The sequence below is a fragment of the Fulmarus glacialis genome, unplaced genomic scaffold, assembly GCF_000690835.1.
Source record: "Fulmarus glacialis isolate BGI_N327 unplaced genomic scaffold, ASM69083v1 scaffold42310, whole genome shotgun sequence".
In the NCBI taxonomy this organism is placed as follows: Eukaryota; Metazoa; Chordata; class Aves; order Procellariiformes; family Procellariidae; genus Fulmarus; species Fulmarus glacialis.
In genome coordinates this window covers 2,845-17,858 of record NW_009190416.1, presented here as the reverse complement: position 1 = coordinate 17,858, position 15,014 = coordinate 2,845, and the positions used below count along the sequence as shown (strand labels likewise).

Sequence of the window (15,014 nt, the reverse complement as noted above, 5' to 3'; positions counted from 1 at the left end):
CACTGTCGGGCTGAGCCAGAATCTGCCTCTTCCTCTCCCTTCGACTACGCAAAAAGATTGGTCCGGCTGGGAGAAAAAGTCGTTCACTTTTTGGAGAATTGTACTAGGTTTTGGCTAAAGAGATTAGGACCTCGATTAGATTTCTCTGTTCTTCACATATCTTTTGATGCATTTGCACGAATGCCAGGTTTGTATAATGGCTTTTGGTTGAGGAATAGGAACGGTCAGGCTCTCTGTGAGAAATGGTTCGTCCTACAACCAGTGCAAATGGATTTCCATTCACTGGTTGACGTAGAAGGCTACTGACATCGTCAATTTTGCTAAGATCTCATGCAAACTTCAGTTACTGGAGTTTTCTTCTACTCCTATTTCAACGATTAAATAATATTCAGCTGACACCTGCATAAACAAAGCCTACATCCACAGCTAATTTGCTGCAGCCTCATGTAGACCTTAATTGTGAGATGAAGGATACTGTGGTCAGTCAGATTCCACGGGCATCAGGGATATGACTTACTATTTACAAGACTGCAGGAAGGAGAAAAGGAAGCAGAGTTGACTGGTCTCAGCAAACCACTGAATCAGGGGTCTTTTTGCTGTTGAGAGGTGCAAATCTGTATCTCAGGTTTCCAATCTTTAATAAAAGATCAAAGTGTAATTGCAAAAGAGTGAAAGCAGTTAGGCAAAGCAGCCTGAGAAGAGGGCATAGTGTAAGGATTCAGATGTGGTACAAGTAGTATTTTATTTCTTTGCATTACAGGTTGCATTGAATCTCATTTGTAGGTATTCGGGAAACAGAACAATAAGCCCAAACAAGCAATGAGCACAGATCTCTAAAGAATACATTTTCTTATATTAATTCCTATTAAGTAGAACTAAAAAATTGTCAGATGCAAGAAACTCAGTCATCCCAGTCTGGCATTCACAAGTGTGTTGTGATACAGGAGCTTATGAAATATTATTTGAAAGGTGAATTCAAACAACTTGGGTAAAGTGGCACCACGTGTGATCCATACTATCTTTTAGGAATTAAAACTAGAAGGAAGATGGATTAAATACCCAAGATTGACTAGTACTAGAAGTAGCTTTGTTTATTTCTATACTAATACTGTAGAAGGAGAAGTCTGCTATGATATTCATAGACCATGCAATTCCAGAATTGCTGCAGAGGACACAGGGCACTCATCAAACCCTACCCAGATTGAAAGTGAGAGTAACAAAAGGAAATCCAGAAAGGAACAAGCATCCATACAAATAACGTAAAATTTATACATGGAATCAATTGAGGAAATCTGGGGATGTATTAAAAGGCCTTGGAAGTTACTGGCAAGACATTAAATGTGGGTTTCCTTTGTGGCCTGTAAAAATAAGCATGTTAAATTTCAAGCTAAATGTCCAGCTCCAGCATGTCACAGCATAGGGAGCGATACGCCTTTTCAATCAGGGACGTAGTTCTGAGTATCCTATTGCCATTAGGATAACGACAACTTGGAGGAGTGCAGAATAATATGACGAGCGAACCAGACTCTGAAGGCTTTGGTTCGTGAGGAAAGTTCAGAGCTGAATAAGCAGTGAAGAGAGAAGAGGACTGAATTTGTGTGCTTGGGTGCACACATGTATGGTTCAACATCACAGGATACAAATTAAAAACAAAATATCTAGTCTAAATATCATCGAAAGCATCTAAAGAGTAAGACTTGCTCAGGTTGGGCAGTAGTTTTCTAAAGCAAGTAGTAGCTCTCATTTTGGACTTCTGAAACAAAGCAGTAAAATGTAGTAGTAATTAATTGTCACTCACCTGGAGATAGATTCATTTTGATTATGATATTTTGCAAGCTTTTGCTGCATAGAGTTGTTTTTAAAAGGGCATCGAGGCTTTATAGCATCATTTTGAATGTAGTATTTTAGAGAAGCGTGTGTTAAACAAATCGTGTTACAGATGTCCATAAGCAGATCTCAGATGCAATAACTTGTGTTACTATATACCTTTTATACGCTTTTTTTTGTTCCTTCAGTTTAACCTTTTGGCAGTTCTTGGTGTTTCCTAAGGAGCAGGGGACCTCCACGCTCCTTGCACAGCTGACTGTTGGTGCTGAAAGCTGTTTCATTTCTGGTGAGGGAAATTCTGCTGAATACCTGACGGTTGCTGTCCTTAAGGAAATTTTCTTTCCTTTCAATCGACAAGGTTTCCCATCCATTCCTCTTTTACTTTGCTGCTCCCAGCAAATTCACAACTGCTGCAGCTGCTTCGAACAGCTGCTGTGCTAACTCAAAACAGATGTCAAAGCCAGAGGTCTGATATTTAGTGGAAATCTACCATTAAATACCACCTCAGTGGTTTATTTGACCCTGCTTGATAATGGGCCACAGAGGAGAACATTTTCACTCTGTTTTTGTGCCGAAGCTACTAAATCTCCAGGGAATTGGTTCACAGTTAGAAAGTAAGATTGGCAGGCCAGTATTTTTAAAGCCAAATTCACCTCTCCTGCAGCACTGAGGACAAACAAGTTGCACCGCTTCAGGTGGATCTCATGGTGGACCAGGATGTGTTTTGCGGTTATGGTTTTGTGGCAAATGCTTTCTATGAATGAAGCTCAGAGAGGAATTTAGGGGCAGAAGTTCTTGAGCCAACTGAAGTTGGTGAGAGAGCTTCCCAGGCTTTCCATGCAGAGCCCTTGCTGGTGGATAATGAGGAAGCGGAAGCCAAGAAGTGCTTAGAAATGAGACCATGATGGCGTAAAAGAGCTAAGAGGCCATGACCTCACATGAAAACATTTGGAGAGGGATTGGTACTCACCGTTATTATTTAATATAGTATTGCTTAATACAGCTGATGTCTTGTGCAGTGAAATTACAAGACCCCACAGCAATAAATAAATGGCACTGAGAATAGCACCATCTTTTACAAGTTTTGTTTTATTTTTATCTCAGTCACATAAACACACACTAGACACATTCTCACTCTTGCATCAGGCAGGCTCTGTCATGAATGACACTAATGTCCTAAGTGGAACTAGCAACTTTCAGCACTGCAAATAATGCAGTTTCTCTTATTCTGTCAGCAAAACGTCTTACGACGCAGACTTTTCTTTTCACACTTTACTGAATCAGTGGAAGAGTACCCTGGAGTTATTAACCTGTAGGGTATTCTGGAAATACTCTTCCAACAGAGCTACCCTGGCCTCTTCTGGACTGTATCCCCTTCTCTGTGCTACAGTCCCACATACCACATCAGTGAGCCCAGATGACTGAGATCCTTTATCACTCCCCTGTGGCACAACAGTACTGAAGTAGCTGAGCTTCTCTGCAGATTTCTGCTGGGATAGTGATGGGGAGGACTAGATCTTTCAGGATTTATAATGCTCAGTCCTGATGTAAACTGAGAATACGTTAATGTATTTAACAAAACTTCAAGGAACTTTTTTTTAAGAAAAAAAGCCATTTGCAGATCCAGATCTCTCCCCTCTGCAGCCCATCCCTCTCCTGAGTTCAGTGGGAGGGGCGGTGCAGTAGATGCTTTGTGCTCTCTGCTTTGATCTGAATCTGCATAGATGCATGAAGTTTTTATTAGTGCCTCTGCTTTCAGGTTTGATTTGATCGCTTTCTGTGTACCTTTGCCTGTGATACAATGTCATATAGATTTCCAAAAAAGAAAAAGAAAGGAAGACTCTTCTATTTTGAAGTGCAGGAAATCTTGATTTGAGCAGGGATAATAGATAATTAGGCACCCATGGACTGCGTATCAGTATTTTGATGCCTTATAGAATACGAATTTTCAGAACTGCAGCAATACAGACAATCTTCTTCCTCTGCAATTTGTGCCAAGCCATACGCCTTGCCTTAAAACTTAGAGACATGTGTTCATTCATATGCAAAGAAGAAAATAAAGAAAAATCCATTAAACCTTTTTTAATCTTCCTCCAAAAGAAATTAGCTGTTACTGTAGTAGTGCTACTCTTTGTTGCATTTAACAAATTCTAGGGCTGATTACTCACCACAGACTTTCCTCACCAGCTGTTTTGTGTGGTGCAGAGCTATCCCAGTTACCTTTAAATACATTCATTTTCAAGCAGAATCCAGTCTGTCGCATGTAGATATTTAAATTAGACACTGTGTAGCTGCAATTTTAGGTGCTTGTGCAGACGGGTAGGCATTTCTTAAGACCTCCAGAAGGATCCAGTATTTTGCATGTAGGCAGTTCCTTCTCTCCTCTTAACCCAAGCTAAACTGTCTTCTGCTGGATCTCATTCATGCCCCAGGACTCTTGCACACCCAACTGTACCGTGCTGCAGTTTCTGGAGGCCTTAGGTAGACCACCTTCTCACCTAAACCTTGGGGCTCTTCCTCAGAAGAAGACCAAAGTATGCAATGGATTTTATATCTTCATTTTCAAGGATTTTCTGTTACGTGATTTATGTTGGTGAGAGGTTCTCATCTTCCCTCCTATAGGCATTTTTAGGGAATTCATGGCTCCTAATAAAAGTGCCAGAAGAGGTTGCAGGCTGTGTAGGTGCTCGTGTAAGTCCTAGAGAGTTAGGCAGGCCTGCAAGGTGAAGTCCTTAGAACGGAAGCGACACCTCTCCTGGCCGTCAGGCTCACTCTGGTGCCTCCGTGCACTGCCAGCACCCGTGGTACAGACATAGCCTCTCCCTAGGAGCGGAATAAAAGCCCACATGCAGAGCACGACTTCAAACCTGTTACTATTATTTCTAATAGTAAGTATGCTATTGGGGAGAGGGAGGGGGGAAGGAAGGGAATAAAACTTCCTCTGTTCAGTAAATTGTAACCTTTGCTGTGCAGGCCCTTCAGAGGTTGCCCCAGCCGTTTCCATTGCCTGGAGTTTGTAGTTGAGCGGTGGCTCTGACCTGGGGTGGTCAGTGATGGCATTCGCGTCCTCTGCCATCTCCTCCTCTCCTTTACCACCTCAGCTTTGCTCTGTTGCTGACCCTTGTTCTGCTCATTGTAAAATACCTGCAAAGCTATTTATTGTCTTCCTTCCCTTTTCCTGCAGGCTGCCATACCTAGAAAAACACTGGACAGCAGTTAGGTTACTGTTATGCTGACCGGTGTGTTCTCCCGTATATATCCGTCTCTCTCCCAGTTGTCCCATACGTCGTTTACAATTACATCATTTACAACAGCTCTGGGGCCAAGATCGCCCTCTTTCTTGAACAGCATCTACCTCAGTGACTTCCTCGCCTAAGGCTGCAAGTCTGGCAGGACCAGTGCCGGCAGTAGTGTGCCAGTGACAGTGGGACGCTGCTTCTGGAGACAGCGAGTGTCTTATTGTCACCGGCTGTGCGATGGGAAGGGGGATGAGAGGATGTTTCTGCTGTTGATTGACACCTGGCTTTCTTTTTTTAAAAACAAATATGCTATGATAAGTGTTTGAGAAGAATCAGTATGATCAAAGTATGGGTTCCGTAAAGGCTCATCAGGAACATCTTTTCAGCTAAACCCATTAATGACTCCTCCGTTTTGGCAGTACAACTTGAAAGTGAAGAGATGCTTTCCCTTTTTTCCCCTTTTACTTGATTTTTTTTCCTCCCTTTCTCATTCTGCCCCCTCAGTTTTACATGCTTGCAGATCGGCTTGTTGGAAACATCTTTCGGAATATATTTATCTTGAATGTGAGCATGTTATATTCCAGTGTACAGCTCTAGGTGTAAAATGTGTGTGTGTGTGTATACATATGTGTATATATGAATGTATACCTGTATATATGTATGTAGGCCATCATAAAATGTAAAGTGTCTGGATGAATTAATTTGATGTTGGGGAAACATGATTTTACCACTAACACTGATTAGTAGAAGTACTCAAATTGAGGAAATCTGGATGCTCAGAAGGTGAATTCAGATCTTCTTTGCCATCCTTATCCTCAACTGAAAGGCCTGTAAGTCGGTTTTAGTAGTTTTCTCGAGTGTTTTTACGAGGTTAAAACCAAGCTGCCGATTACAGAACTGTTCTTGAATAAATCAGCTCAGAATCATCAGTGGATTTCAGTGCACTTTCAGTCTTTGTTTAAAGCAGAAATGCGATTATTTTATATTGAATTCCTAAGTGGAAATTGAAGTGTCTCTTACAGTATAAAATATATATTCACATGTGGTTTTTTTCCTTTCTTTTCTGATATTCCTTCCACTTCCTTTCTCTGTTCCTAAAGGAAGAAATGCCCCTGGAAAGCCAGTGAGAGAGGTTAGTGGGATGCAGGCTCACTGCCATGGCTTCTGTTTGTCACAGCTTGCTTTCTGTGCCCAGCATGCGTGTGACGGCAGCACAGGTTTGCTTGGGTTTGCTGAAGGGCGGGGGTGGTTTTATTTTGCTCTGGGTTTTGTTTGATTTTGCTGAGTGCATTCCCCATGTGTGCTCTAACAGTAGCGTACCTCTCAACTTTCAATGGAAACAATGTCAGCTGAGGGATCTGCATTTTCTTACATCCTCCCAGAGGTGGAAACTCAGGAACGGGGAGGAGAAAATAATACATTGAAATTAAGCCTCTATGATAAATGCGGTCAGCGAATATGCTGCAGTCATTGACTTGCATTCTGTTGCTCTTGTATGTAAGCACAACAGGGAGACCCACGTCTCTTGCTGTTCTGCTTACATACTCACAATTGTATTTACATGTATGTGCCAATATACCAGCCATCATCTCCAGTTACTAAATAGTCTTTTTCTTTTTCTTTAGAACAGTGAGAGTTGAGAGGTATTAAGAGATTCAGGTGTTTTAATTTCCTGATACACTATTGCAGACTGAAGAATGCTACTAACATTCACCAGCTCCACAGTGTTGTATTCAGCGATGTGAATGGGCGATGGTTTTCACTGTGCACTTCGGACATGGTTGGTTTGATGCAAAATAGATTTTAGAATTTGTACATCGCTGCTTGTTAATGGAGGAAAACGTTTTGTGCTGTGTAGCACCTTTGAAAATATTTCCAGAGAGCCTTGATTTTTCCTCTGTGAAGCTGCTCTTCATTCACCAACCGATACAATGTGTGAAAGATGAATTCCTAGTGAAAATTATTATTAAAGCTAAAATATTCAGAGACTGCCTGAGTGCAATTGCAAGTGGCTGTGAAATGACCTTTCCCGCACAGAAGATGTTCGGTGTGGATGAGGCAGAAATTGAAGGGTAACCCGGTTTGCAAACTTCTGCTGGTGAGGAGAGGGGGGCTCCGGGAAAAAAAAAAAACTGCGCTGGGGTTTTTAGCAGAGCTGTTGTGAACCTCCCGTCACTGACAGGCTACCTTGGGTAAGCCAGGATTTGTTCTAATGCGGTGCCTTGTAATACAGTGGTTCTCTGCATTGGCTGTAGGAGCTGGCACAAGTCCAGCTACTTCAAGGATTAAGATCCTCAGTGCAGATTAAGTCTGTCCTCAAATGGCAGGTCCTCTCACATGGATCAAAAAAAGGGTGCTTGGGATGTCATCAATAGACTGCACCAGTCCAGAAATTCTGTGGGAGTGATTTCATATTCAGCCCTGCATGTTCTCAGCTCATACAGTCAGAATTGTTCTCCAATTCAGCAAAACAGGTTGTTGACTTCCACTATCCTCATTCATATTTATGCATATTATTCAGGAAAAAACTTCTGCTGCTGAGGGCATGTTTGATACAATTAATAAAAAATTTTTAAAAAATGGAAAAATGGGCATGTCCTACCTGATCAGATTCCAGGAGCTTAACCCTAGAAAAGTTGACTTCTTCAATGAATTGCTCACTGCTCTCCAATTATATTTGTGCTCACTGATGGTTCCAGAGCGGGCTTGGTAACTTGCAGAGCTGAATATAAAACGCAATTCTTCACCTGCTTATGAAGTATATGAGCTAAGGTATAGAACAGCTTTTGCTTTATGTGTGAATCCATTTGCGCAAAGGCAGATCGTGTGGTTTTAAACCCACCCAGCCAGGTTTTGATCCCATTACTCACATTAGGTGTTGTCTTCGTGTATAATCCCATGGATTTCGTGGTGTTACTCGATATGAATAAGGCTATCAAAATCCAAGCCACCAACAAGAAGGATTTTTCTTTTGTCGGGGAAGGGTTAGAAATCTGTGCTGCTAAAAAAGGCACTGCATTGTGTTGGGGTTTCTTAATTTACTTTCTATCCACTCTTTCAAGTCTGAATGTTCCACATTTATTTCTCTGATAAGCTGTAGTATAAGATTGGTATTCAGTTACTGTGCCCTCACCCAAGGGCCTTAATTCCAGTAGAGCCTCTGCAGCAAAATCAGCAGATATGAAACGCGTCACACTGTATGTCACCAGGAGTGATGTAGTTAGTGTCTGCAGAAATAGGTGTCTTCTGCTTTCGAAGCAAATGCACCTGTGTTAATATTCCCTCCATTTTATAAGTCTAAGTTAATACCGTGCATGTCCATTTTGAGCTTTATTGCTGCATTTCAAAGTGTGTGCTAGTTTTTTCTTATACAGTAGCATCTTTCAACCTTTCAGTGCCTTGAGTGTGAAGAAAAATTTTGCAGCTTTAAGGTTTAACAAAAAAAAAAAAAAGAATGGAATTAATGCCTTCTTTGGTGGCATTACTTTAAAAATATGAATAATAATGAGTGGGAAGCTATGATTTATATTTTTCTAAGTGCTTTTAGGACAGTATTTTTCTCATTTGCTTCTTAATTAAGAATGTCAGTCTTAGAGAGGGCAAGTAAGCAGTATTCAATAGAAGAGGCAGAGCTATATAGAACCAGTTGGTGAATTTGAGCTCTTACTTAGGTAACAGACGTTATAGAAGAGGGTGCATTCGTTACACACACAGTGCCAGGCAATTATGGCATATGTTGTTCTCAACTATTTCCAATCTTGATTGTCCTAGCTGTTACTCCCATCTCCAAGAGAGGCAAAACTGCTGGCGGTGCAATGACGCTGAGGGTTTGCCAGTTGAGTGGCTGGAGCACAGCTACATTGCCTGTTCTTCTGGCCCGTCCTTCCACCCCATGGCTGTCCTGGAGGCTGCGGTCCCCAGGATGTTGCACTTTACAGTCCAGCTATTAACATAAACTGCAATCAGCACTGGTTTATGGTCATGCTCTGAGCTGTAGACTCGTATGGCTCAGGAGGAGACACATGATTGTTCGGTTTTTCTGCAGAGCAAATTAAGACCTGTGCTAGAGAGGTAGCATGGATGGTGTAGCGGAGACGGAGTCGTATCTCCTTGATCGCGCCAGCATGCCTCTGTGCAGCTTTTGTGGAGGGAGATCAGGTTCTAAGCATGGTTATTTCAGAAATATGGTGGCATTTAACAGAGAAAAGAAAAAAAGACTAGCAGACATTCCCCTAATTTTTATGCATTAAAAGAATACCTAGGCATCCCTGGATGCATAAGGTCTTCTTGGCCCGTGTTTTAGTTGCCTGAACAATTTAGCAATTTGTGCCTACTGTGGCATACTTCTGAAAGACTTTTTTCCTATATTTTTGATTGAAGTTACTCTTTCTAGACCTAGACTCCTTCTATAAAACCAGCTTGCCTTTGTTACCTTTACAGCTCTGTTATCTGACAGAACAAAATAGTATTAGCAAATACTGATCTTTTCTGAAGATGGGATTTAGCAGTTTGGATTGCTCTAAGTCCATGGAAGGGTGATCACTCTTCCCGAGCTGGGAATGAGTGGTGTTGTTGGAGTCCCTGAAGAGCCCTGGAGTCCCATCGTTGTTTCTAGAAACAACAGATTGCAATGAAGCTGAACGAGAGGCCATGATCCCACAGGCAGCAGTGCCTTTCACAGCTGGGTACCCAGTTACGACTCTCACCACCCCCGTCTTGTGTCTGTGGGTTGCTGCAGGTGAGGAAAAAGAAGAGTATTTAAAGCCTAGAGATTTCTTGAAAGTAGTTTGCAGGGTCAGGATGTTTGTGAGGATGCTGCAGGTCACTTCAGTTATACCAGGGTTATTCTGATAAAGCCTTGATAGCACATGCTACATATGCACCTGAGCCATGTCAGAGTTTTGGGTAAGTAGAGCAAACCAGTGGCAGTTACCTTTCCGTTTACATAATAAGCATCTCCCATCTAAAGTATGTTCTTGCTTTCATATGACTTCGTCAAATTTTCACTTTCTATGGTGTAATTTGCTGGATTGATCTCAGCCTGCATGGTGCCAGTAAGAGGGATTATCCCTTACATCTAAAATAAATGTGGTAGCATACGTTTATTTTAAAGTAAGGAATGTGTTGACCAAAACTTGGCAGGAATTTTTCATATGCTGTTATTTGACGTGCTGATGAGCAAATTACAAGTTTTTGCTTAGGATGAATAAGATGGCTATACATAAATGATTTATGGATGAAATTGCTGTTTGATGCATCTGTTTCTCTGTGCATTAGTGCAATTAGTAAAATGTCACCAGATTAGAAAGTATTTCTTTGTATCGATATCTGGCAACCTGTGCCACGTACAGCACAGCTCACTACTTGAACGGGCAGCTTGTTGCGTAGTATCATTTAGATGCAGTATAGTTTTGTGTAATGAATGCTACATTTAAAAAAAAAAACAACAAAACTTTAAAAAAATAGTATTTGAATGTAAAAGGTGGTAGTAGTTCTCCAGAAGAAACAAACTTCTCTGGATATTTCTCAGGTCATTTTTTTCTATTCCACAAATGCTGCTGAATATTAACTAACATCACTCTAAGCTCCTGTGTACTGTAGAAACTTCAGCAGTGAATGACTACCATAATATTTGAACATTTGGAAGAGGATGGTGAGTTTGATTTGCCCCACAGGGAATTGTTGTTAGAGAAGACAGTTGTGTCGGGAGGGACACCCACCGTGTAGGTGGGCAGTGGTAACAGTCAGGCTCCGGCACATTACAGATAGGGACGTGCATGAAAGATGTATCCTGGATACCCTGGTCGTGTCCTTTCCTCATTTGGGTGCTCCTTCCTCAAGGTCCATGGCGAGGACGTGGCATCCAGGCGAACGCAAACCATTCCTGGGAAGCGGAGGTGTGGGCAGATGGCGTTGCACCTCCCATGTTTTTCCAGACAAATACTCTATCGCAAGTACTCTCAGGGAGTAAATCAAACCCCTCAGGCCATAGCAACATATAGTTTTATTGAGTAATACTTCCCCTGTTACATACTTTCAGTTGCTGGTACTCTGCAGCTTGGGGACTTCTTGAGTTGGAGGTCACGCGCAGTTCTTTGCATCTAAATAAATCTTTCTTCAGTGACTATTTTCTAACTCCTTTTTTAACTCATTTATGTGTTTGGCCTCAACATCAGCCTGTGGCAATGAGTTCAGTGATACAATTATGTGCTGTGTGGAGTATAATTTCCTTCTGCTTGTTTTAAGACCTTCTGTCTGCTCGTTCCTCCTTGTCCTTGCAAGAAATCTTGAACACTCAGTCCTTGGTTTGGATGCTCATTTTGCAGGGTCCCTAGATCTCTGTCATATTCCCTCTGCAGTCATATTTTTCCAGGAGGGAGAATCCAGATGGGATTCAGCTGTTTAAACCATGATGTCTCTGTCGTTTGAGATGTCAGAGGGTATTTGAGACAGTCATAGAGGGCTGCAAATCTGACACAGGACTTGCAGGAGACCCGCACTCTTCTGAAGAGCAGCTGGAGACCAGGCCAAGGGCCTAAAATGGCAACTTGTGGCAATTTAATCTCCCTACCTTCAAGTCTGTTTAGTCTCTAATTGTGATGAAGCCATTTCTTACTGATGATCAGCGTTGCTACCTTTCCTTTCCATTTGCAGTGGTGGTAAAATGAATGTGAGAAGTTACAGGTTTCATCTCCAGAATTGTACTCTGCGTTTATTTATCACTTTTGTGTAGGAGGACCACGTGTTGTGGTTATATCATCTTAGGACTTTACAGTGGTTATGGGTGAGGAGAAATGCACAAATGAACCACTGTATAGTTACTCGATAACTGTGGCATCTTTGTTTCTGCTGGACTGCTGTCTGAAAAGCAAAGGATATTTTAAAAACAACTGAATAAACTGCAGCCATTTAGTTTGGTCATCATTTTAGCTGTCTGTGCAGGTATCCTGCTGGGACCTCTTGGGTTTAATGATTTAGTTAATTACTGCTGATCTGTTTGTTTCTGTTTTTCTCCTTGGTAGAACATTGAATGGTCAAACGCTTGCAGCACCAGTTGGAAACTTTTCTGTGATGTCAGTGGATTTAATCGTTACTTTTGGTGAACGTTCATAATGATGCAGCTTCATCGCTATTCGGGGCGGGAGGGGGGAGGTTGGAAGACAAACACACTGGCTTATTGTCAACGTAGTTTACCCTAGCTGTTCAAGCCAGTATTGCTGTTAAGTGTTCTGCAAAACTGGCAACTTTTGCTAACGACAACGTATTAGACTCATTCAGGAGACTTTTGGAAAGAGCACTCTCTGGTGTACTCCACCAGGGATGGTGGCGAGCGGTACATGAAGAGTGATGGATCTGTGCTCGGCCTTTCTGTAAAATGTTCCTACCAATCTGCTGCCGTGTCTTCTTCGTTTAATTTCATCTTCTTTGACTTTCTTTTTCAGGCCACAATGTAGGGAACCTTTTCCACATGGCAGACGACTTGGGAAGAGCGATGGAAACCTTAGTGACAGTGATGACCGATGACAAGGTGTTAGAATAGCAAGATGTGTTTTACAACTTCAGGCGTCCCGCATGGTTTTTATAATATTCATACTACAAAGAGGATTAGACTGTAAGAGTTTACAAGAAAACAAATCTATATTTTTGTGAAGGGTAGTGGTACTATACTGTAGATTTCAGTAGTTTCCTAAGTCTGTTACTGTTTTGTTAACAATGGCAGGTTTTACACGTCTATGCAATTGTACAAAAATTAAAAGAAAACTACATGTAAAATCTTGATAGCTAAATAACTTGCCATTTCTTTATATGGAACGCATTTTGGGTTGTTTAAAAAAAATTTATAACAGTTATAATGAAAGATTGTAAACTAAAGTGTGCTTTATAAAAATAATTGTTTATAGAAACCCCCTTAAAAAAAACACAAAAAAAAATACTGAGGCAGTGCATTTGTTTAGTATCATTTCAGCTCTGTAACTGCATCAGAGAGATTAATGTTCTGTGTTCTTCTCCTTGCCTATCAAAAAGAAGAAAAAAAAAGTATTTCCTGCAACGACACCAAAACGGCCAACTTATGTTTCTCATTGGTTTTATCTGACTAGGGCTGGCTTAAAAAAAAAAAATCTCCTGAACTTGCAACGAAGGTAGTTATTTCACCTCTTTCCAATAAAATTAAGAATTACATGAATCACACAGCTGGTTTGCAATAATTAAATGAAAGAGCACATTACATGACAGAGCCTGCAAAAAATTGCTGAAAAAAAGCAAAAGAAAAACCCCATAAGAAAGAAGGAAAGGAAAGAATTTAATGACCATCCTGTGCACCAGCGTTTCCTCTGCTGACTGAATTCCTGAATGCTGTTAGTAAAGGAACGTAGGAATTGCCTTACCGGATTAAACCTTTGGACCCCGGTGTCCGGTACCCCGCTGGCCGCGGCCAGCAGCTAGTGCTTCAGCAGCAGGAGTTGGGCACAGCTCTCCCCCACCCGCTGCCACCGCTCGCGTCACCTTTGCTGCAGAGGAGAGGAGAAAGGGAGAAGTTCCCTCCTGACCCCCTGTGGGATCAGCTTCTGACCCGAAGCACAAGTAGGTTACTCACAGAGCATCTTCGCTTGTCCAGCTCCCAGAGCTGTTAATGAGCATGAAGCGCCTCGATCCTCTGGAAAATAAAACCAGAGCTTTCCACAATGTGTGTCTCAGCCTGCTACCGCAGCCGGACCCAAGGAGCCGTAACGCTGCGAGCAACCTTTGGGAAAGGCTGTAGAAGAGTTACTGCTGTTCTTGCGCACGTATGGTTATCAGGTGAAGGTAGCCACACTGCTCCATGAGATATTTATCACCAAAACAAAGGCCCTGGTCCTTTCTCCTTCCCCATTTCTCTCTACAAGTAATTAACAATAAAGTGAGAAAGAGAGGAACTGATAGCGAAACAGATTAGCCAGCTTGACTGCAGCTCGTGAGAGGTAGGTTTGGGTATGAGGTGCTGTCAGCAAAAGCTTTACCACTTCATTTTCTTAACGAGCTTTTAATTTTACCTTAGAATACATAGAAACACACCATCTAACTTTATATTGCAAGAGTAAAAAATCTGTTACCTCTTCTTGTATGAAGTGTAATTAAACTTGGGAAAGATTTTATTTTGAATGCTAGTTAACATTGAACACGGCTAGTCATGCTATTTCTACCTCACTTTGGTTTTGTGGTGTTCCTGACAATTACATACAGATAATGTTACATCATCACCACGTGTCCATTGTGTGACCAGGTCTCATCGGTTAAATAATACCAACAATGATAATCACTTAGAAAAAATAAGTACAATCCCCCCAAACCTCTGCTTTCCTAATAAAAAGCTTTTTTAACACTTTATTACAATAGGAACCCTCGGTATTTCTCATGGTCTTTTTTATCAGAAGGTTTAAACTGAGATCTGAGAAAGAGATGGGTTTCTTCCTTTTTTTCCCCCCTGTACGTTAAACCTCTCTTCAGAAAACAAATGGAGGAAAAATGAATTGCACGGTTGTTTTCATCAGGGTTTTGTTTTGTTTGTTTTACTTTCTAGATCTTAGTTTTGGAGTGAGTCTGTCAAAAAATATTTTAAAAGTTAAAAGCTTTATCGCTGCTTTTTTAAGCATAATTTGGGAATTATTTCATATTCCTTATAATGACAAAGTATTAAACTGTAAAACATAATCAGTGTAATTGAATACATAAATACCATATGGCATGTTATTTCATTGTTACTCTACTGGTTTATTACTTGGATATCATAATATATTGTGTTTTAACACCAACACTGTAACATTTACTAATTATTTTTATAAACTTATGTTTTACTGCATTTTTTCACAACATATCAAATTTCACCAAATATATGCCTTACTATTGTATTATATACTGCTTTACTGTGTATATCAATAAAGCACGCAATTATGTTATAAAAGGTGCAGT

The 15,014-nt window shown here is 41.1% G+C and overlaps 1 protein-coding gene across 1 annotated transcript in view; it reads left to right on the top strand.

Annotated features, from left to right (window-relative positions):
• LOC104082375 (dystrophin-like) overlaps positions 1 to 13,250 on the top strand; it is a gene marked incomplete at its 5' end in the record, with an annotated part of 45,992 nt that extends 32,742 nt beyond the window's left edge. The window contains 2 exons of the mRNA XM_009585490.1: positions 6,167 to 6,198; positions 12,509 to 13,250. Of these exons, the coding sequence (XP_009583785.1) occupies positions 6,167 to 6,198; positions 12,509 to 12,520 (44 nt within the window). The remainder of the gene's footprint in view (positions 1 to 6,166; positions 6,199 to 12,508) is intronic.
• Positions 13,251 to 15,014: the final 1,764 nt, after the last annotated feature.